The sequence below is a fragment of the Lissotriton helveticus genome, chromosome 2_1 (genome assembly GCF_964261635.1).
Source record: "Lissotriton helveticus chromosome 2_1, aLisHel1.1, whole genome shotgun sequence".
Lineage (NCBI taxonomy): Eukaryota > Metazoa > Chordata > Amphibia > Caudata > Salamandridae > Lissotriton > Lissotriton helveticus.
Window position 1 is genome coordinate 572,967,436 of NC_136059.1, and position 23,101 is coordinate 572,990,536.

At 42.8% G+C, this 23,101-nt stretch overlaps 1 protein-coding gene across 3 annotated transcripts in view; it reads right to left on the minus strand.

Annotated features, from left to right (window-relative positions):
* Nucleotides 1–2,144: 2,144 nt before the first annotated feature.
* Nucleotides 2,145–23,101, minus strand: part of HEXB (hexosaminidase subunit beta) — a 353,508-nt gene continuing 332,551 nt past the window's right edge. For all 3 annotated transcript variants that reach the window (XM_078675259.1, XM_078675257.1, XM_078675258.1), the window contains exons 12-14: nucleotides 15,366–15,456; nucleotides 13,883–13,987; nucleotides 2,145–2,419 (exon numbers count right to left, since the gene is read on the minus strand). In XM_078675259.1, coding sequence (XP_078531385.1) covers nucleotides 2,356–2,419; nucleotides 13,883–13,987; nucleotides 15,366–15,456 — 260 coding nt within the window. In that variant the 3' untranslated portion in view covers nucleotides 2,145–2,355. The remainder of the gene's footprint in view (nucleotides 2,420–13,882; nucleotides 13,988–15,365; nucleotides 15,457–23,101) is intronic.

Sequence of the window (23,101 nt, forward strand, 5' to 3'; positions counted from 1 at the left end):
GGGGGCGGAGGGGGGCCTCAGGCTGAACTGGACAGGACTGCTCAATTCCGATTACATTTATTGCGGGGGCAATGAGAATGTGTACCTTAAGTGACCAGGGTTGGGCTCAGCGAAGGTGGATGTTATTACCGGTATGATAAAGTCATTATGTTAGGGCAACGAAGAGTGCGTGAGGTGGGGGAGTTATTTTCTAATTATTCAAATTATGTATATGGTTATCAATGTGTTGAACTTAAACCGGATACTATGATAAAAAGCAAAAAAACTATATAGAAAAACCCACCATAGGAAAAGAAAAGTGTGTGGAGACTGGTTTAACTGAGATGGCCAGCTGCAACCTACGGTCCACCAAAAGGTGCTCCGGTACAGCTGAGCATGAACCACACTGCATGACCTTTTAGAGATGGTGATGAAGTTGGAGAGGATTTATGGGATGCTCTGAGACTAGACATTGCCATTGGCGAAGACCTCTCACAGGGATGATCATTTGATGAAAATATATGCAGGCTTCACAAGAGTCAATGTTCACTCTACCTTGTACAAACACTTAACTGGTCAATACTGGCTATATGTCAGTGGTCCCAATACTGCATTACAATCCATCCACTGGTTGTAGTAGTAGTAGACCGTAGATTGAACATCATTTCCACTTGAAATTTCTACCTCTGACATAGAACACTGTAACCTACAGACAAGTACTTCCTCAGGCACCCATACTGCTTGTTAATCTGGTCCTGGACCTACAGTCTCAGCAGGATTCTCTTTCCATCTGTCAAAGTTACACTATTACCAAGTGATGCAGTTGCTATTGACCTTGCAAATTTCGCACCATTAAAAAATTTGATGAAGGACTCTTTCCTGGACCTGATTCCACTGTGTAGAGCTCAAAGCGCAGATAGTTCAATACTTTAAGTGGTGCTTCCCATCTCTTAATAGACTCACCCTCCTCCCCAACGCCGCCAGCTCCACCTATACTGGTGCCACTACTGCATCAAATTCTAGTACCTCCAATGTGTTTCCAGTGCAACCATATAGCAGCTAGTGATCGTTCCTCATCCACTGGAGCCGGGGATTGCTACACCGATTTTGGGAAGTGTTCTTGTAGATGTTATGAGTCCTGTATGTCTCTGTCTTCAAACAGGACACTTCAGAAGAACCAGATACTGCTTGTGAGGAAAACACAGACTGCCTCTCCAGGAGCTGCTTGATTTATATGAAAATGCCATGGTATGGATGGAGTTTCATTTGAATGACACTAGCTGCCTCATCTCAAGTACACCGTTCTTTTTGTGCCTTGAAGGGTCAACACCAAGAGGTCCTTAAAATCTAACAGTTGCCAAACTAGCCCTGTGACTAACAAAAACATTGTTGCAAAGTCTAGGGCATCTCCTGAGGAGTTTTTTTTGTCTTGATTAACACCCCTATATGTCCATAGCAGAATCAAATGAGGAACGAGTATCTGTAAACATGGGAACGAACATTATCAAAGGACATGGGGAAAGTTCTTAGATCTTCTGAACTATGTATTCTCAGTTCTCTCTCGGTCACTCCCATAAGATGTGGCAGAGTTTCAGATGGATTGCCCGCATAGGCATAAATATTTCCTACTGGTGACTTAGGTTAAACACTTCTTACTTTTTATACTCAGTTTTGTGTTTATACATATTAACACCAACAGTGGAGCAGTAATACAAGTAGGACATGCAGTTACCCATAAAATAGCATAGATGTGCCGTTCTGTCAGAAGTGGCTGTTTGTCTGAAGCCTAGCCTCTTTGAAACATCAGTTGTGAAGGTACGATTTCCTGCTGATTATAAATTCCAACTTCTTTGTGCATCATGGTGACCGTGACTCAGATTGAGTATATGTCAGCCTCTCAACTTATCTATCCATTCCACGCATAAGATTCCTTCACCATGTTAGTCGTTTTTAGCATAATTTAGAAAGTTTTCTTCCGTGAGCAGGAATGAAATTCAGAAAAGTCAGGAGGAAGTTATGCCTACTCACAGAAAAACATTTGATCAGCAGCTCCTTTGTCACTAACTTTGCACACTGTTCAAGTTACTAAATTTCAAGAACTACTTAACAGAACAAATGTGAATGTGGCGATTTTGTACACAAATGTCTGCAACAAAAACATGAGCGAGATTTGAAAATGTAATGTATTTATTCACTAGTTTATACACATAATTGCAATTTGTAAACAAAAGTTACGTTTTCAGGTAAAAATATTGTTGTAAATCACGTCATCATCATGATTGCAAATTGAAGTAGTCATTGGCATTTCAGTGCACCATATCCCTTAAATCTTCACCTGAGCAAGGCACTCAATTTGTTTATAAAAAACAAAAACGACTAATATCCGTCATACTCATGATCACAGCTTCCGATGTACAATGGTTCAGCTGCAATTCCACGCCTGTCGAAAACAAGGGAAAACAGTTACTAATGTAGCTTCCGTCATACATTATATTATCTACTGCCATATATTCACACACTGTAAAAATGCAAAAATAAATGTGTTCCCTGCAGTGACTGGCAATATTAATTGCCCCTTCCCCAACTCTGTTGGGATGCACATTACGAAAGATCACATATGTTCATGTCCCAGCACAAAACAGACGAAGTTTTGCTACACATGTGATCAACATGCACAGGCCCCATCTGCTGACCTCCAGATACCCAGTCAAAATGGCCATGTATTAGCAGGTCAATAAGATGAGTAACTTATACTTTGGGATGTTCATTGTCTCTGCTTCCGGACTTTGCTGGATGTTAAGCATGTCTGAATGGAGAGCAGAAAGTGTTTCTGTCGGGACCACTGGCAACCTACCACTTGGCAAACTAGAGACGAGCTCCAGTGACAAAGTAGCCACTCTGCTCTGCACAGCACTCCCCATGGGAGGTTCTATGTCGAGGACCTAAAAACTGTAAACATGAAGTAGAAATTATCAAGGGAGAACCTTGGAGCGCTGACCAGAGAGCGGTAGCCACACTAAACAAGGCCAAGGGACCAGGGAGTTGTACATCAAGCCGAAAAAATGACAGACTAACAAAGAAAGTCTGTCACCGGATTAGTGGAAGGAGCTCATTCACTGCAAAAGGGCACTGATGTTTAAGAATACAACCTCAGCGCCAGGAAGCCTCGGCGTCAGTGCGCTTTACAAATGGCACCTAAGATAAGATAAGATAAGATAAGCATCATAAACTACATGACGATGCATTAACCATGCACTTCTGCACCCAGCTACAGCTACGGTCACTTGTTGGCTGTACTCTTGCCTTTGACCATGTAAAGCTCTCTGCTGCCTTTTGGGCTGGGCTCGTGCTGTATAAAAACACACACATAATAGTAAGCTAAGTAGGAGCAAAACCCTGACAGAAGCAGGACACCTCAAAAAAAGTTAAGCTAGAAAAAGAGAACCCCCAAATTGGAAGATGTGTGGTGAACGTCCCGGATTCAAGAAGTATGTGACATGAGAGAAGAGGGGTTATGTAACAACATCCCACAAGGTCCCAGCAGGCTCAAACTACAACCAGCAAGATGGAGTGTAAAGGATTTGTAACCATGTTAAAAGGGCAGCAACAAATTGGCTGTTTCTCTTGGAAAAAGAAAAAAGAAAAACACAAAAATCTTGTTTCTACTTCCAGAAAATCAAAAAAACAAGGGAGGTAGGACTGGAATCAACGGGGACTCCCACTTTCTCATCTGCAATAAAACAATGACGTGATTGTAAGTGGATCCAAAGAGGAATGTGACAGAAGGCCGACAACCACAGGAGAAAACTAACATCACATATCGTATAACCCATTTTGGATACATTGATGAAAATACTGTTGGTAAGGATAAAAAAATAGCTTTATTGTCCAATGAGCGATTTCAGATTTCCCAGTAAGTCTCCAAAGAGAGAAACGGAGGGCAGAGGAAAGAAGGGAAAACGCCCAGGCAACTACGTCTACATGGTTCAAAAGTGCACCAGACTGATAAACATCAACAGCAGCAAACTCATACACATGCTCGTGGAAGGGATGCCACATCTCTTCCAGCAGAATGTGGGCATAGTTTGGTTTGCAAGCCCATGACCCAGATGTAGACGCCGCTAGCTAAAGTTTAAAAGGAACAAAAAATATTCTTGTAGAAGTACATTGTCAAGCTGTAGAACGCTCTGTCAGGAAGGGGGGGCATGCAGCCTGAGAAGTTTGTTCACTTTTTATATTTGAAAGGAAGCCTCTGGACCAAATTGGAGGAAAACTTAAGAGTCAATCTGATCAACAACTGGAAATGAAGGAGAGAATTCCATACTTCATTGACACTTTGACATCTAGCACGCAGCGGTATAACATTCATATTCAGTTCTCCCCTCAATGTACACATACGTATTATGTCTTTGAATATATCTTTATGCATCCTCATGTCCTGTGATGTTATGCAATTTTTCTTTTCCTTTGTGTATGTAAAGTGCTTTCATACCCACGGGTCTAGCTAGCGCTATATAAAACTTTATAAATAAATAAAAATAAAATCAGAATCGATTCTGCCCAAACCTGGACCTCATTCAAGAGCTGCCAATAGCTGCACCAAGGAAGGGAAAGTCACCTCAACGATGCCCGGAGGGAGTCTGTCTCAGACAGACTGCCCCAGTGTAGTTCAAGAGGGGGATCACAGAGAAAACACTAGAAGCCTCAACGCAGACAATGTGGACAGAGAAGCAGCCTCTATAAGGAAATGTGGATAGGCATGCTACAATCACCCAGCACTGGACCAGCCGGGGGTTTCCAGCCAGGGAGCAAAGTGAGCACTTGATGCAGGACGCTGCACTGAGGAGCTGTTTTAGGGACAACCAGAAATGCTAACTATTGGGACGGACATTGCTCTTGCTTAGTGACTGACTGATGTGAGGGCCCTAGCTGCAATGAAGCCTGGATCCTTAGTGCGGATTCTTGTTGTCATAGGAGAACATAGATCATGTGTGTGCACCAAGATATGGGCCTGTCTCATGGATTGCGGTCTTCTTGGACCAGGAAGGGTGCCCATAGTTTTACCCTCAGTGGTTAAAGGTTATTGCCTTTTCCAGAAGGTAAATAACTCAAGTGCAGTGGTTGCAGAATACTCTGTGTTGATCAGTAGGAGTGAGAAGGCCTTTTTTCCCCTGCATCGCTGGAGTAAGGCCTACGGGCTCACTCATGTAAGGTTCTGCTATTGTATACTTAACTGTGTGTGCCTACATCAAGTTAGCGTGTGGCTGCTGTGTGCCTGTGAATGGTAAACAAACAATGGGATTCTATTAATGGGTATGTGTAGATGAATATTTTTCAAGTTTTTTAATTATCACCAAGTGATATGTAGAGTGTGTTGTTGGTCTTTGTAAATGACAAAGGCAAGCACTATGTGTTTTTAAAATACCCCTCACACACTATGATTCCCATAGTGTCATGCTTCATCATTGGGGTCTTCCCGTCCCTCTACGGGGCGGGGCGTGCTACGACCTACGGACTACGTGGGAGCACTTTTTTGTGAAAACAGACTATGTGTGGTGTGACAAATGTGTGAGTGATACGTGGTGTAGGGATATAAATGTGCTATGTAAAAAAGGGGGGGTTTTAAAAATGTCCTGGCTAGTAGAAAAAATGATTTATTCGCTTCCCTAGTTGGAAATATTAAAAAGGGGTTGTGGTAGGGCTATATGATGAGCCCTACTTGGTCGACATGTTTCGTAAGTAGTCCCCTACTGCTTTACTCATCAGGGCCTCTGTTAATCCCTACTATACTCAAGTAACTTACTAGTTGTAGTAAGCCTACTTTCCTAAAATAGAACAGCAAAAATAGGCTATTCTATTTCGACATCAGGGCTTGACTTGGCCCTCAGAAAAATAATAATGACCCAATCTGGTCTATTGATCTAAATTGTTCGTGCCCCATGAGACAGCCGAGACGGGTGATTTTTGCGGTCATTCACCGGTGTAAGGTATTCTCCTTAATCCGCCCCTTGCAGCTCCGTGGATGGAATAGAATAGCCTATTTTTGCTGTTCTATTTTAGGAAAGTAGGCATACTACAACTAGTAAGTTACTTGAGTATAATAGGGATTAACAGAGGTCCTGATGAGAAAAGCAGTAGGGGACTGCTTACGAAACATGTGAACCAAATAGGGCTCATCATATAGCCCTACCACAACCCCTTTTTAATATTTCCAGCTAGGGAAGCGAATAAATAATTTTTTCTACTAGCCAGGACATTTTTAAACCCCCCCCTTTTTTACATAGCACATTTATATCCCTACACCACGTATCACTCACACATTTGTCACACCACACATAGTCTGTTTTCACAAAAAAGTGCTCCGACGGGGTCCGTTGTTCGTAGCACGCCCCGCCCCGTAGAGGGACGGGAAGACCCCAATGATGAAGCATGACACTATGGGAATCATAGTGTGTGAGGGGTATTGTAAAACACACATAGTGCTTGCCTTTGTCATTTACAAAGACCAGCAACACACTCTACATATCACTTGGTGATAATTAAAAAACTTAAAAAAATATTCATCTACACATACCCACTGATAGAATCCCATTGTTTGTTTATCTAGTTCAGGAGGTTGATTCTATCATTCCTACCTCTACCCTCCCTCTTGTGTTTATCTGTGCCTGTGAATGGTGCCATACATGGAACTCTGGGTTCCATTTTGGGAGACCCAGGGTTGAATGAAGAAGCATGAGAAGGTAGAGGAATCCCCCAACAGATTTGTAGATTGCTGAGTTCCTGAGAGCTGGATGGGGCACACACATACACACACACACTGAGGTTTACTGAAGAGCCTGGCTTCCCTGCTTCCATAGGATGCTCTTTTTTAAATCAGGGTGAGGACTCCAGAAAGAGGCCTCTGCACATCTCATAAAGGAGATGGGCCTTAAAAGAGGGGGACTGAGGCACTGGGGTGACCTTTTCATGCACATTATCATGGTGGCTGACATCCTGTTGTGAACACTCTAGTCACTCCAATGGCCTGTGTTGTGGGGATATCAGATTTGGAGCTGCTCCTGCTGTGACACACTGCTTTCTGAAGAAAGGGCAGTACAGAGGAGTGGGCACTTTAAAAGGGAAGCAGACTCGCAACACAAACTTCAAAGACTAAGACCCTAAATCACATTTTGTGCCTGGAAATGTACTATAATAAGGAGCTCAAGGTCCCCAAAATTTTCGAGAAGTAAGTATGTCAAGGAAAAACTCTGCAAGACTTCTGCCTTTGACCATGACTGGGGGCTAAGGGCATACTAGTCTCCCATCTGAGGGAGGGGACATCACCCAGGGGATTCAATGCAGATTATAGTCCCCATGTTAGATTCATGTTTTTATTTGTTACCTTTCCCTATAATTGTAAAGCGCTCTGATATCCTCTGGGATCAAGTTCGCGCTATATAAAACTTTATAAATAAATAAATAAATAAATAAATAAAACTCAAAGACCACCTGCCCCTAGAGCATGAAGCATCAATGCCTCCTTGCCAAGACCAGTGTGCCCTGTGAGGAAGAGGCAAGCGCTTGTCCGAGCATGGTCGTGTGGGGTATCTTGACGAGTGGATTTCCCATAGCAAGGTGTGTGGAAACAGCGGCTGCACTGATCAGGACTCCACCAATGTGCAGATTCAAGTCGGAAACCCCATATGCTAGAGAGGGCTGCCATAAAGATGACATGACTGCCATGCTAATCAGGCCGTGGTCCCTGTGTGGAGTAGGGTCAGTACCCCAAATGCCATGGGTGCCACCATGAAGAACAATGAATGTTGCTGTTTCCACCATTGTCGAGCAGAGAGGACGCTGTGGTGACCTGTGGGTGCCTGAGCCCAACTAAGGATCTGAACCCGAGCGATACCACCACCTGTGAGAAGAATCAATGGAACATCAGGGATGTCCAGCTGCTGCCCCTGCAAAGCTGCATCTGCTACTCAGTCAGCAGCCCTCCTCGACATCAAAGTGTGAAACACTAACAAACTCCAGTAGCACACCTTCAGGAGCGGGTAATACTCATTGCAGGACCAGAAGGCCCTGGGGGGCTTGTTCTGACACAAAGTGCTTCCAACGCTGGAGTACTTTTGACTTTGGAAGAATAAGAGTAGGACTCCTGAGACTGACTACTAGTGGGGGAAATAGCCACTTCTGTTAGTGCGAGGGAAGTGGGACTCAAGGACCTGCATACCGAACACTAGAGCCCCCACCTCCGGACACAATGTGTATTGTTTGTGTGTGCTGTATTTCACCTTGCGTTTGTATATAAATACTCTTTCATAAAAACAAGAATTTGACTGGACAATAATTTATTGCTGCTATTTCGAGTTGAAGATCCATCACTTAAAGGGGAGAATTCTGAATATCAGGAGCATAAAGTAGGCAAGACCATGGTGCACATTGAGACATAAGAAGGGCAGGTCTACATATTGGGAACTTATAAGGAGTGCAAGTGTCCCCAGGATTAGGAACATCTGAATGGCAGGATGCAGATAACTGTTCCAGGCAATAGCCTAGTTGTGAGGATGAATGAAGGAATTTAGTAAATGATATTGGATTCTGGGACGTAATCCCTTAAACAGGTGAAAGGACTAATTTACATTCATCATCACTGCATTCTCCCTCCCCCCTGAATACTTGCACCTGTGGGAATCTGAGGAGAGGCAGGCTGCTAACAGGAAATCTAGCCTCCATGAGAAAAAAAACATTGCCCAGACCTATCTATATAATTCTGAAAATCCGAATATCATTCAGATGTGCCGGGTAGTCAACCAACCCTTACTAGATTCACAGATGGGTTGAAACTGTGTGGGCAGTGATCTGGAAGACTTCTACGAGAACCATGTGGGTCTGTTGCCATTCTAAGGGAGCAGCCACTGTTCTTGGTTACAAGATTGCGGCCCAATGCAGTTTAGGCTAAAGGTGAAGCATGCGATGCCTGCAAAGATGTATTGGAACCCACTGAACAGGACTAAAAAGACATGCAGTGCTTGCGTGACTGTATACCCTGAGTGACTGGATACTGTGAGATTCGAGGATCTGCTGCAGCGTTGGAGAAACCCCACAGTCTATTTAAGCCATACACAGGGCATGGACTGGTTCTAGGCTTTCTTCCTTGGCAAAGAGAGGAAGCCTCTCCTTTTCACCTGCATTACCTTTTCTGATGGATACTTCTAACTACAGATTCCTCACTTTTAAAATATCTTCAAGCTCTAGACTGGGTCCAGAAAACAAACTCCATTTCTCCTGTGCACCGGTAGGAGAAATGCCACAATGTGGCTTCATGCTGACTTAGGTCCGCCCCGGAAGTAAATATGGAGCCACATATACGCGCCACTCCTTGAGGTCGTCATCAGTTGCTTTCTTTCTGCGCCTTTCTTTTCAAAATTCTTTTTATCATTGTGCAAAGGAACTATGTCCTCTTCTAAAACTGCAGGGTTTAAGCCTTTTTGGGAGTGTCTGTAACAGAACCCCACACGGTGTGCTTGGGGTGTTTGGGTTAGGTGCACAACTCCAAGTGTTGTGAGCCAGAAGGTAATCCAGGAATGCAATGCTGCAGGTTGCTGAACACCGGCAGAAGTCTCTGAAGTTCTGCCCCAAGTCAAGGGCACAGACCCCTTCCATCTCTCAAGACCATATCCACAATAGGTCGTTGTTGTGGTACAAGTTTTCCAGTGAGTCCAAGTCAAAGCGGGAGAACAAGAAGGCCATGCAGGATTCGTCCAGCCATGCCGCTTTCAACCTAAGAAGGTGCGATGATAACATTGTACATCACGGTTTTGCTTCCTGTACTCCACTGACAAGCCATTTTTCACAACAGCTCCTGATGCACCCTGATTTGCCAGTTTTATCAGTGACTTCGCTACAGGTTGAGGCCTTGTTGGGAATTTCTGGCACTTTCGTCTCCATCTGCTGCACCTTTTGGTCCCAAGGATCCACGGAGAACCCTAGGCGGGTTAACCCCGGTAGGTCTGCCCTCTGTGCTTCTTTCTTAAACATGCCTCGGTTTCTCCTCAGACACGGAAGCAGACTTCCAATCCAGCACAAAAATCCATGCTGGTCCATTTGACATTGACGCTGCCAAGGCATAACTCATTCTTATAATCCTATCGGATGCTGAACCAAAAATAATCTTGGTCCTGATGCACCTGCCCCAGTGTAATCCGACTCCGAAAACAATGCCTTGGCCTTGGAGCTGCACCCCAGCTTTCCGGCACCTTTCCAGTTCAGACTCTGATAAGAACCAACTTGCCTCTGTAGATAAAGGGGATTATTTTCTCCAAGACTATGATGACAAATTATATATAGGGACTTATCGGGGTTAGTCACTTCCTGGACAGAGCTGTGTCCCCAACCCCTGGACCACTAACAAAAGAGAGTGCCTCCTTCGTCATAGTAATGAGACATGCAGCAGAGGTATTAGTTTTGTAACTACCAACTATGGAAGTGAAGAATAATAGGATTTGCAACAAGGACAAACTTCATCAGTGCTCCTACACCCATTTAATGAAGATCTAATTTACACCCGTATGGGCACCTGGTCTAATCCCTGTCCCCGATTGGACTGATATGTTGCCAGACAGCACAGGCTTACGCCAGGCATCTCCGATATCTTGACATGACACCCTAAGCCAGAAATGTTGGTGGTTCCAACTTCCACCAGAAGGGTGAACCTCAATTCTTCCCCCCCCTGACAGATGATTAAAACAAATTGAAGCATTCTGAAAGCTTATGTTCTCCTTGGCTAGTCTAGCCCTTTGGTCAGTCAATGCCAGTTGTTTGCAGCGAAGATATATACAAGCTTTATGGGACATGGTTGGTGAGATCTTTCCGCAGTCCTTAACCACTTAGATGCTAAGCCTATTTGTTCTTCTTCATGTAATTTCCATTGAAATCAATGGAAACTCCATGACGAGTTACCCTTGTCATTAGCACTGAAGGGGTTAAGGAATTTAGGGCCATTTTGGCTCAAACCATCCACAATGGTCAGAACACCGCAAAGTACAGCTGCTATTAACTGGCACCACCAACTGCTTGGGCCAAGCTATTGGCACAAGCATGGTGCTTTAGCAGCATGCTTGGGTGAGATATACAGTCTTCCCTGGGGACGTGCAAGCCTTTTTGATGGACATACCATTCAATGGATCTCACCCGTTAGGCAAAAAGACGGATTGAGAGTTAGGAGGTTTTAAACTCAGCGGAGCGACTGCACATTTGCTAGGCCTTTCTGCCCCTGTGAGACAGTAATCTCTACAGTTTTTCCCCCTTTCGAGGCTACTCCAGGCGCTGGCATACTGCCAAGGTCCACTACCCCTCAAAAGGCACCCAGGTCCTTTTGGGGTCAGGAACAAGGGGTCAAGCAGACATCATGCAGGCCACCAGGGGCAACATAATTCCCAGTGCCTTGTTCCTATGGCACAGGTTCCAAACCCCTTTAGTTTGCCATTGGAGGAAGAGACACACACTGTGGGGAGGAAGAGTAAGATATTTCCTCCAGGGGTGGCAAAATGGAACATGCAACAGGTGAGTCCTCCAGGAGATCCAACTAGGCTATGTCCTGTAGTTCATGTTCAACCAACCACATCTTTCAGAGGAGCACCTGTCCATCTTGCTCCAAGAAGTGGAAACTCTTCAGCCCAAAGGAGACTGAGATGGCCCTCCGATCAGACTATTGCTTGAGGAGGCTCTTCTGTTGCAGCAGCAGGGCAGAATCTAGCAACCAAACCTTCACAATCTGCACCTCTGTGCATGGAGACTGATCAGCAGCAATGACTGCATTCTATCTTCTTCCTGAGGTTGTGTATGTCATCCTTGCTGCCTGGCATTCTCTATAAAGTCGGTCTGAGCTGGAACAAGTTTGGAGTCTGGTGTTGCACCTTCAATACCAAACAGTAACAAGCCAAACTGTTGGACGTATTGTTATTTGCTTCATCCATAGCCCAAAAAGGATTTACACTGGGCAATGTTAAATGTGACTTATCCCCCCTTACAACCTTTGTGCATTTACCAGACCAACGGTCCTTGTTCAAATCACCTGTGGTGTTGAGAGTTCAAAAAGGTTATATCCTTTTTGATGCCACAGTGGGATCTTAATTTAGTTCTCACTTTCCCCCATGTGGACATTATTTTAACCCATGCACAGCTAAACACTGTCTCCTGACTCTGTGTCTGTGTGTGGGTCTAGGTGAGAGTGAACTCCAAGCTCTTTGTGCAGCTGCCTTGCACCACCTTTTTCCTAGACAAAATGGTGCGGAGGATAAAGGTGGCTTTTTTGACGTTGGACAAACCATCCTTCTCCCAATGTTCTTTGTCCTGCTTCATTCCTCGAAAAAAGAGGAGAGATTCCATCAGTTGGACCCAAAAAAAGCTTTTCGCTTTAACATCTATCACACCAAACACCACTGGGGAGATGAACAGAGCTTTGTGGGGTTCTCTAGGGCAAAGAAGGGTAACGTGGTGCAGACATTGACTCAGTCAAGGTGTTGAGGGACCATTCCAGCAGGTCCAAGGATGCTACCATTTTGCTGGCAAGCAGTGTGTCCGTCCTCGACATCGGTCAAGCTGCGACATGGGCATCAGTACACACACTCATAAAGCACTACTGCTTGACAGGGTGTCCAAACAGAAGGACATTTCACCAATCCAGTTCTCAGAGTTCAGGAATTTTTGGTATGTTTCATTTCACAGACCCACCACTCAGAGGTACTGCTTTACTAAAGGTGTAGAATCTGTGGTCAGAAGGACCCATTAGAAGAACAAGATATTTACCTTCAGTAAAGCTCTTTATGGTGGATACTCTTATCTAACAGATACCCCTCTTCCCTCCCTCAAACCTGTTCTTTGGAATTGTCTTTTAATCTAAAAAGGTCCTCAATTAGAGTTCTGCACACTGGTATATATGATTATTGTTGGGCTCCGTATTCAAAGGAGCAGACAGAGTCCAGGAAGAAACTGATGTCACCACGCAGGGGGTGGCACTTCTATGCAGGTCTATATCACTTCAAGGGCAGAAACAAGGTCAACACAGAGCTGAAAGGCACCCCATACCAGTGTGAATAAGCAATACTATTTAAACCTTAAGGATCCAGCCTGGCGCCTCAGGATATTCTAATAATGAGGAATCTACGGTTAAATAGAGTATCCACCAGAAAAAATGCTACCAAAGGCAAATAACTTGTTTGCTTGGGCTCGGCTTTAACCCCATTGCTGCTGGCGACGTCCAACGGACGTCGCGTGCACTACCTCGGCAGTGCTGCGCACGTCCGTTGGACGTCGCGGCCCCACCCGCGCAATAGAAAGTTCCGCACTAGCGCGGAACGTTCAGCGCAGGTAATGGGTTAAACCTGTGTTAGATATTGGTTTGTATTGTGGGAATCTGTTGGACCCCATTTACCGATCTATGGTGAGAAATTGGTTTATTGTCTGGAGGGAGATGGGGCAAATTAATGCTAGTTCTATGTACAATTGTCCTTTCCAGTATAGGAAAGTTATAATATGACATTTGTGAAACTTTATGAAGTTGTCTACAATGGAAATGAAGTATTAGAACATCAAATAAATCAGAGAAGCATCTCAGGCCTGAGAACTTATTTTCTGATAGAATAAAACTGGCTTTCTTCTCATTCTATTTTCCTTGTAGTTACAGATCATTACTGATTTTGAAGTTGGAGACGCCCATTGTCAGTGTTTCTACCAATATTAAAGTTTCAAAATGGAATAGTTCTTGAGTTACTGCATGCAACAACACCAAAGTCAATGCAGAACTGCTTACACTTAAGGTTTTCCAAACCTGTAAGACAAGATGCATTAGTCATGCCTATGTAAGCATTTATCATATCAACTAATTAAATCTTTAAAACTTAAAAAAAAAAAATCTTACCTGACCATGCGGCATCGATGCCCAATAAGTCTGTTATAAGCGTCACCTAATTGTGTTACATCTTTACTGCTCCAAAGCCTTTCACCCACTGCACTGGCACGAGGCCTACAATAAATGAAACATATGTATGTATAACACTTACTTGAACTCATTTCACGCAGAGGTGTAGACTTCTAGTTTACAAGAGTGTGCCATGAACCAATATTGGCCTAAATCACAATGGTAAATATGTATGTGCAGATTTACACAAGTGTATATATATTCCTACATCCAGATGTAACTCTACACTTTTCTTTCCACCATTTCAGATTGTAGATTTACATCCAGGTGTAGACTTGCATATCTCCACAGCTGAGATGAGAGGGTAGAGCCCCCTACAACAAAGTTCATAGGTGTAAAGTTACTACTAACAACTTTTCACCTGTTGGTGGAGGTTTTACCCATGGAAAAGTATGGTGAAAAATATTCAAGATTATTATATTTTTAAAAAAGTTTATAAATATTTTTATGCATTATTCATTTAAAAAAAGTATATACATATTTTAATGCATTATTCATTTTACAAGGATGTCAGCACATTAACTCAAATTAAATGAATCATTTATATTTTTTTATCATTTAAAAAAAAAAAATATATATATATATAAATAAGCAAAGAACATACAACCAAGCCTCACTAGCATTTTAATTTTATTTTGTATTCAGTATATTGTCTTAAATTGGATTTAAGGTAAACAATTCTTACATTTATAATAAAAGAAATGTATTTTTAAATAATGCATATTACTAACTTTTCAAATAATTATTATATATTTATGCAATTTAAATATTGAACGAATTTAATATTAGTTCAGATGGGGTGCTCTTTTATGTCCCGGTCACTTATTTTCTATAGGAATGTGTGGCTTGCAATGTGTGGTGCTCTTCTTACTCAAGGGAGGAATGAAAGTACATTTGAGCCTGTTTTAAAGTGTATGGATTGTAGAAACTTTAGAAGTGTTGTTTGTGAACGACAATGGCGTTACTCTTTTGTGGGTGCATGTTTGTAAAAGCACGTCCCTCCCTAAATCCCTCTTTCATTTATCTAAACTTCCTCCCTTTAGTAGTAGATACTGCTCTTTTTCCTCACCACTTCTGCTGGTTCCTCCCACGTTTACTACAGTTACATGTTTGGAGATCTGCGTCCCATGGAGAGGAGATTTACACACAGAAAAGATGAGAAAAACAGGGATGGGAAGCTCCACCTGTAGGTCTTTGAATTGATTTTTTGCAGAAAGGAAGTAGTACTACTTACGTTACTTAAAAAAATGCAGTTTGTGAATCGGGCTCCAATTAATTTCTTGGAATTCAAGGAACTACCCGAAAGCATAAAATGTAAAAAGGACCTGCAGAGATTACTGCTTTACAAGCAATTAGTCTACTGAACTCTTGCATAGTCAAACCAAAACCTCATAAGATACTATTCTTTCAAAATACTGCTTACCATAATCTTGGGCTGAGGTTTGTTGCATCCACAAATTCACCCCAAAGGCACGCTTCACCACCAATCACAAGCTGCTTCTGCTCTTCAGTGCCTGCATTGAGACAAATGCATCAATTCAAACGTATTTTTGGCAGACACAAATGAACATCTAAAGTGACATGCTTAAACCATGGTCAACTTCACCAGTAATCAAACTTTATACTTTTTTTCATATTTAGAGAAGCCGGCGCATACACTCCCATAGTTGGCTCTGTAGCTGAAAGATTACATTTTGTAGAAGACACGATAGAACTGAACCATTTTTTTCTAGTTCACACTGTACTGCTGGGTGAAAGCACCAGAAATGAAAGCACTTGACTGCTCAGTGACAGTGCACGTTTCCTTACAGAGGGTAATGAGGTACTGCATACTCCCTTCTCCTTCAACTATCGAGAACTCGAGAGAAACTCAGGTGCTGTCAACGTGTGGTAGTTAAACAGAATTGTGCATCTTAAGCGGACATTCACACCTTTTGCAAAGCTTATGTAGAGTGTTTCCAATACATTTGTTTTATCATCCAAAATCTTCGCGACAATATACCAAACTCCATAAGAAAATGTTTATTATGCAAATATCCAAAAGACTGTCAAAACTGTGATTCAGCATGAGCACTGTTAGAATTTAGACAGCTGACCATGCCAAGGATGAAACTTCCATGGCCACCGAAAAAAAATCAGATTACTGCACTAAAGCAACATGATTTGTTTGAATATAAGATGTCCTCACTAGGCACTTTGTCCTTTCTCACAAAGTCTTTCTTTATTAGTATGTAATATTCCTAACGTTTAAATTGAGATCGATACCCTTCGCAGTGAATCTAACTTGCTGAAATTTCGGAAGGACCTGAAAACTCTCCTTTTCATTTAACTTGGCTCTCTTAGCCCTCTTCGGTCAGACAATATAGCACTACGAGGCCTCCGGGTTGTTTGCGCTTAACAAAACGCAATTAATAATAATAATCGATAGCGGATGATGTGTTTGACCAAAAATTGTAAGAGCTCCTATGTTAAGGAATATAAGGAGCTAGCATCAGGCACCTTATCATAAAGCCTTGTTTTTTAGTAGTGCAATATTTTTTACTTTTTAAGTGAACTGTTATAAGGGTGTTGGGATCGATAAATACTTAGAGGAGGAAGACAGATGGTACTTTTCCAGATGTGGAGCTTGACAGGAATACTGCGTACTTGGTTATTATATTTATGGGCCATGATGCAATACATTTGGTCTTAAAGAAATTCACCTTCTCGGGAGAACTCAATGATGACTAGATGAACCCGTAAGATATTTTCCATTTTTGAGCTGTGCCTCATCGTCACCACATTGACCCGATACGTTTTCCAATCCTGGAGTGGCCTGGGTGATCACCACAGCTACCTCCAGGTAATTGACTTTTACTGGTGGTATCAACTTATTATGGTTGGATCCCGTTCTTCTGGCTGAGCTACGGATTGGAATTCCCTTCTATCCCAAACAGGACCAAATAGGAGTAGATCGCTCTTTGTGAACGGCTACCGTTTTTAGACCACGAGCTCCATCAACATTGATTTGTACCTTTACACATGATACTTAGTTTGCCCTGAGGAAGTTTCCTATATGGGAATGAAACGCGTTGGCTGGATTGTCTTAAGTTAATGTCTTTTAAAAGAAATATTTTCAAATAAAGAAGTTACCTTTCCATCTACACTGGCCTATTGCACTTTCTGAGCTGCGCACCCCCATTTGGCATAAGAATCTCTGATATGGAACACAACACCACCACTCAACGGCTGGTGTAGGGGTTGTTTGCACAGCGTCTGCACATATAGGAACTGGCATGAGGTGCGGCATAGGAGGTCCGCCATTGTCTTTTGGGTTTCAGAAACTGTTAGAATTTAGACAGGTGACCATGCCAAGGATGAAACCACTATGGCCACTGAAAAAAAATCAGATTACTGCACTAAAGCAACATGATTTGTTTGAATTTAAGATGTCCGCACTAGGCACTTTGTCCTTTCCCAAAATGTCTTGCATTTACTGGTGTGCAATATTCCTAACTTTTAAATTGAGATCTATAGCGGATGATGTGTTTGACAAAAAATTGTAAAAGCTGCTATGTTAAGGAATATAAGGAGCAGGCATCCTGCACCTTATCATAAAGCCTGTTTTTTTTAGTAGTAATGTAATATATTTAACTTTTTAAATGAACTGTTATAAGGGTGTTGGGATCGATAAATACTTAGATGAGGGAGGTTGCTAAAGAAGAGAAAGAAGTTACAACATAATTATGTTTTATATAGATTGCACTGTGCACTTTATTTAAAATGGTCTTTATATTACCACTAAAATGAACTCTGTTTGAAGTCTAAGTTATAAACCATGTATCTTCAACTTTACTTTACATTACAATGGTACAATTATAGAACTCTGGTGGTTCTATTTTTTGCTTTACCCAAAAAGATGGCAGATGGAAGATTGCAGAAGGAACTGTATTGAAATCAATCCAGTGTCTGGTATGAATTTGAAGAGGCATCTTTGTTCTAACCGATGGATTAAATGTTATAAAGTATGTAGAGGATGAGCAGGCATTCTGAAGTCTTATTTATATGCTCCTAAAGAATAAATTGGGTTGTTTTCCCTTGTATTGTTTTTTAGCATAATTTATCTAACCTGAAATGAAATTATGTTGCAATTTGTGCATACAGCTTAAGACGTATAGTATTATTAATTCTTTTTTAATATTTTGATATTTTCCAATTGTACAAAAACTTGAACTGAGTATTAAAGCAACTGTCAGAAAAGTAACCCTTTGAAAATAAATAATGAACATACACAAACATTTTGCTCTTGAAAATCCACATCAAGATTCTTTGAATCAGTTGAGTTTCATACCGCCATCAACTGGGCCATTTGTTGGACCCTATTTTTGCCAGCTGGGGACAGGTGGAGGCCCTGACCCCCGTACCTATCCCCTGGTCGGACCACCATTTGGTGCCCTTTTCGATCTCCATCTCGGGGGACAGAGCATCGGAAAAGGTAGCATTGCATCGCCCTAAACGGAGATGGGCTAACTTCTCTCTTGCAAAGTTTAATGAGGCTCTCATGGGGGATGGACCAGGGGGTGAGGATGTGGAAAAAGTTAACAAGAACCTGGACCAGCGCATTTTAGCTGCCCTGGACCAAATAGCCCCACTCGCCCAGACCACAACAGAGGGACGAGCATTGAAAACGGCACCTTGGTTCATTGAAGAAGTGCGCATGGCCAAGTGTGCGTGTAAACGTGCAGAAAGGCGATGGAGAGTAGATTTCGCCACCCAACCCAGAATAGATTATGTCTTAAGTAGGCGCAGCTACCACAGACTAATTAGAAAGGCAAAAAAGATGTACTACGACACCAGGATAAGGGAAGCTGAGAACTCCTCGAAGGAATTGTTTTTAATATACAAATCCCTTTTCGGTGGGGAAGCCTGTAGCAGTCCCAGAGGAATTTTGCACGGTGGACAACTGCAACCGAGTGGCGGAGTTTTTTGCCAACAAGGTAGCAACCATCTATTCGGCCTTCCCCAGCCAGGCTGTCATAGACCCCGAGGCGGTAGAGGTTCACGAGGTAAGTGGAGAACAATGGGTGCTAACGACACTGGTAACCCCGCCTGCGGAAAAACTCATTCAGATTTGTGGATCAATTAAATCAGGCTCCCCTCGAGATCCCACTACACCCAGACGCCTGATGGGCAGCCTGCATGTCTTAGAGCTATATATCAGTCAGCTCTTGGATATCTCGTTTGAGACTTGCACGGTCCCAGATGCCTGGAAACGAGCAGTAGTTCTTCCTCTCCAAAAAACCCCCAATATCAGCTATGATAGGTTAGACAATCTTCGCCCCATCTCCCTCTTGCTATACATGGCAAAGATTGCTGAAAAAACTGTAAACCTTCAGCTGATGAGTTTTGTAGAGGAAGCTTCTCTACTCCATGATTCTCAATTTGGCATCCGCCCACGGCACTCGACGGAGTCAGCATTGCTCATGGCAGTAGAGTCCATACGACAGGGAGTGGATGAGGGCCAAACCATGGCCCTGATCCTCCTGGACCTGAGCGCAGCATTCGACACTGTAGCTCATTCCACCTTGCTACAGTGTCTGAATAATGGAGGGGTGTCAGGAGCTGCGCTTAGATGGATCTGGTCCTTCCTGTCAGGCAGATGTTTCCAAGTCCGCCAGGGAGAGTGCTATTCCAGGGAGATTGGGCTGGGCCAGGGCGTGCCGCAGGGCTCGTCCCCGAGTCCGACCCTGTTCAATCTCTATGTCTCCCCGCTGGCGGCCATTGTTGAAAGCTATGGATTACGCCTTGTGTCCTATGCCGACGACACGCAGCTGGTAATATCCCTTTCACGTGCACCCGGTCTAGTGGCGGACAAGTTCAGAGCCTGCATGCAAGAACTGGCAGCCTGGATGTCCGCCAACTGCCTAAAACTCAATGGCATTAAGACCGAGGTGCTCGTGGTGGGGGGAAGCCCATCTGCGTGGTCATCGGCTTGGTGGCCATCCTGCCTAGGAGAGGTTCCTGCTCCCCGCCAAGAGGTAAGGAACCTGGGGGTATGGCTGGATGCTGATCTCGCCTTTGGCTCCCAGGTCGGCCGAGTGGTGGGGACATGCTTCGGTGTCCTAAAAACGCTGAGGAAGGTCCTGGATCTCTTGCCTATTACAGCCCGCCAGACGCTAGTGCACGCTTTAGTCACCTCGCGCCTGGATTACAGCAATCTGTTGTACCTGGGGGCCACGGGAAAGGTTACCAACCGCCTCCAGGTGTTGCAGAATGCTGCTGCTCGCCTTATTTTGAGGCTTCCTAGAAGATCTTCCTCCAGGGCAGCGCTCCAGGCTTTGCACTGGCTTCCGGTTAGGAGCAGGGTGGAATTTAAGGCTCTTGCCACATGTCACCGCATTCTGAGAGGCAAAGCCCCTGCCCCGTTACAGAGTCTGGTTACCTGGTATGAGCCTGCAAGGAGGCTGCGTTCCTCCTGCACGGGACTTCTGAAGATCCCCAGAATTAAGAAAGCACGTATGGGGGGCAGATCATTTAGATATCTGGCCGCTAAACGGTGGAACGACCTGCCGCCAGAACTACGTTTGGAGCTTTCAGAATCCCTGTTTAGGCAAAAACTTAAGACTCATCTCTTCAGACGCTAAGTAACTGTGATGGCTGTTTAGACTGTTTTCCCTACTTACCACAGCGCGGGGACACACCTATGGGCGTAAACCAGGCGCTTTACAAAATTCCCAAATAATAATAATAATAAATAATATGCACTTAGGAAAGTGCAAATTCTGTCAGTATGATGCATTTTTCACCATCATAATTTTTTGATTTATAGCAGCATGTGAGAAATGCAGCTGTTTGTTAGTTTCATCTCCTGGAAACACAGGCACAAATAATCCTGCTTAAGGCAGGTGATAAGTGCATTTCCAGGGCGGAAAGGGCAACATGCCCACATTTCATAGGAGCGGGAGAAACTGGTTTCTCTACAGGAAAGAATATTTTACTTCTGAAAGAAAAGACCCAGATTGAAAATGCACATTCCAGATGATGAACTTATGTGTATTTTCCACCTTGTGGGATACACACATATGAACAATTTGGGAAGTGGAAGAACTCCAGAAAATGCTGGACTTTCTGGTTTTCATTGCGAATCCCAATAATTATCATAAATCAACTCAAAACAAAGGATGATATCTACTGGAGTAGCTTTCCAACCTGTCAAGGAAGGACCACGTGAACCAGGCCTTAGCACAATGTTCAAAATTCCGAAAGTTTTTATTAATTTATTCTATGGAGCACTCACATCAAAGCCTCCTGGTGCTATCTGATCCTTAAGCTCCCCCAGCCACCAGGCAGACTCTTAACCATCAACCAAGGCGGCCTTGACCTAACGTGTACCCCTGGAAGTCCACAAAGCCTACTCAGGGGGCTCAATGGCTGCTTAAATTAAAATATATTGAAAAGATTAATGCAGTGTATATAAATAAAGAAGAAACATTTTCAAGTAGAATTTTTAAAACATTATGTAAATGTGAAGGGATTTGAAATTGTAGGCTAAAAATATATTTTCGTATCCTCACATTGAATTGTGGGAGCAGTGCAAGTGCATCAAACAGAATCTTGTATGGAAAAAAAACAGTGGCCTCAATTGAATTTAAATCGTAGTGACAAAAACTCCTAGGCAATGTCAATAAAGCAAATATACACACTAGCTATAACATTAAGAAAACCAAGGAAGACAGAAAAAATATATTCAAAGTTGTTACCATTTTAATAATTTCTTCTCTTAATATCTAAACAAATGATATTTATACAAAACATTTAAAAAATGAAACAATATGTAACCGATCACATTTAATCAATATGTATAAATAAAGGGTTAAAAAGTGACAATGTCTTTATTAACTCGACGCGCGTTTCGGCGTATAGAACGCCTTTTTGAGGAAAGCCACACAATTATAGATCCTGTTTCAATGTGATTAGTTCCTAGTGATTAAAACCTGCAACTCATAGTTGGTGGATGTTCTTGATTCTAATAAATGGCTGATAAAAATGAGGTGCACCGAATGTGCAGCGATGTCTTATTAATTTTAAAATAAACAATATCAAGAAAAGGTCGGATGTCTGGTTATCAAACAAGCCTCGTGTAGGTATATTTGAAAAGCGACCCGCTAAATGTTAAAATCAGTAAAATGATATTCTGGAAAGCCTCTTGCGATGGAAGAGATTCAACGAAGAAACTGGAACAAGCGCTAGATATGCAATAGTGTTCCAAATATATAGCTGAATAGGCATGCACAGTAAAAGACTTTTCCTTTACTGGCAGCCATCCTTAGCCTGGTCCTACCTGGAGCCTCCTTTTATCCTTAATGAGCCTCCTTAATGTTATAGATACTGTGTATATTTACTTTACTGACATTGCCTAGGAGTTTTTGTCACTACCATTTAAGTCCCTGTCCTAGGAATTGAACTATCTATTGTTCAGGGGGTCCTTGATTTTTCTCATTGGCTCAATTGAATTTAGAAAGGCTCCAACCTTGCCATTAAAATTTCTATAGATTTGTTTGTGAATTAAATAAAATATTTCATAATTTGTATTTTTGTTTAATGAAAGCTTGTTGCATGTTTTGTGTATAGTGTTTTGGGGTTCAAATCATTGTACATGAATAAACAGCGGTTTCCTCGCTTCAAGTAACAACACAGTGGGGATTCCTAGATTTCACTAATGATTTTGTCAATATTTACTTGTGGGGGATGTGGGGAAAAGAGGAACCAAGTAGGCTTCTGCCAGGATGAGACATTTGATAAAAACTGCCTTGATCTCCATGGAGCAGTAAACTGAACGTTTCGATAGGAACACAAATAGGTGACGAAGCAGGTCGGTTCGTATGATATGCATCATCATAGAGGGCAATGCATGAATGGGATCCTTGTAAGCTCCCGAAGAAAGCCAATTTGCCCAGTGCTGTGTTGGTGAGATGAAACATGTTGACCCAGGGATACTGAGGGTACTCATTTCCTTACGGAGTACCCCACACCAGTTTGTAATCTTGTCAAGGTGCCCTTGACAATAAAAGTAAACCTTTGACACCTTAGACAATTTTAATCTTGCACATTCAAAGAGTATCCTTATTCTACAGGGTGGAACCAGTCTAGATACTCTAGGTATCTGCATGAGGACTCCAT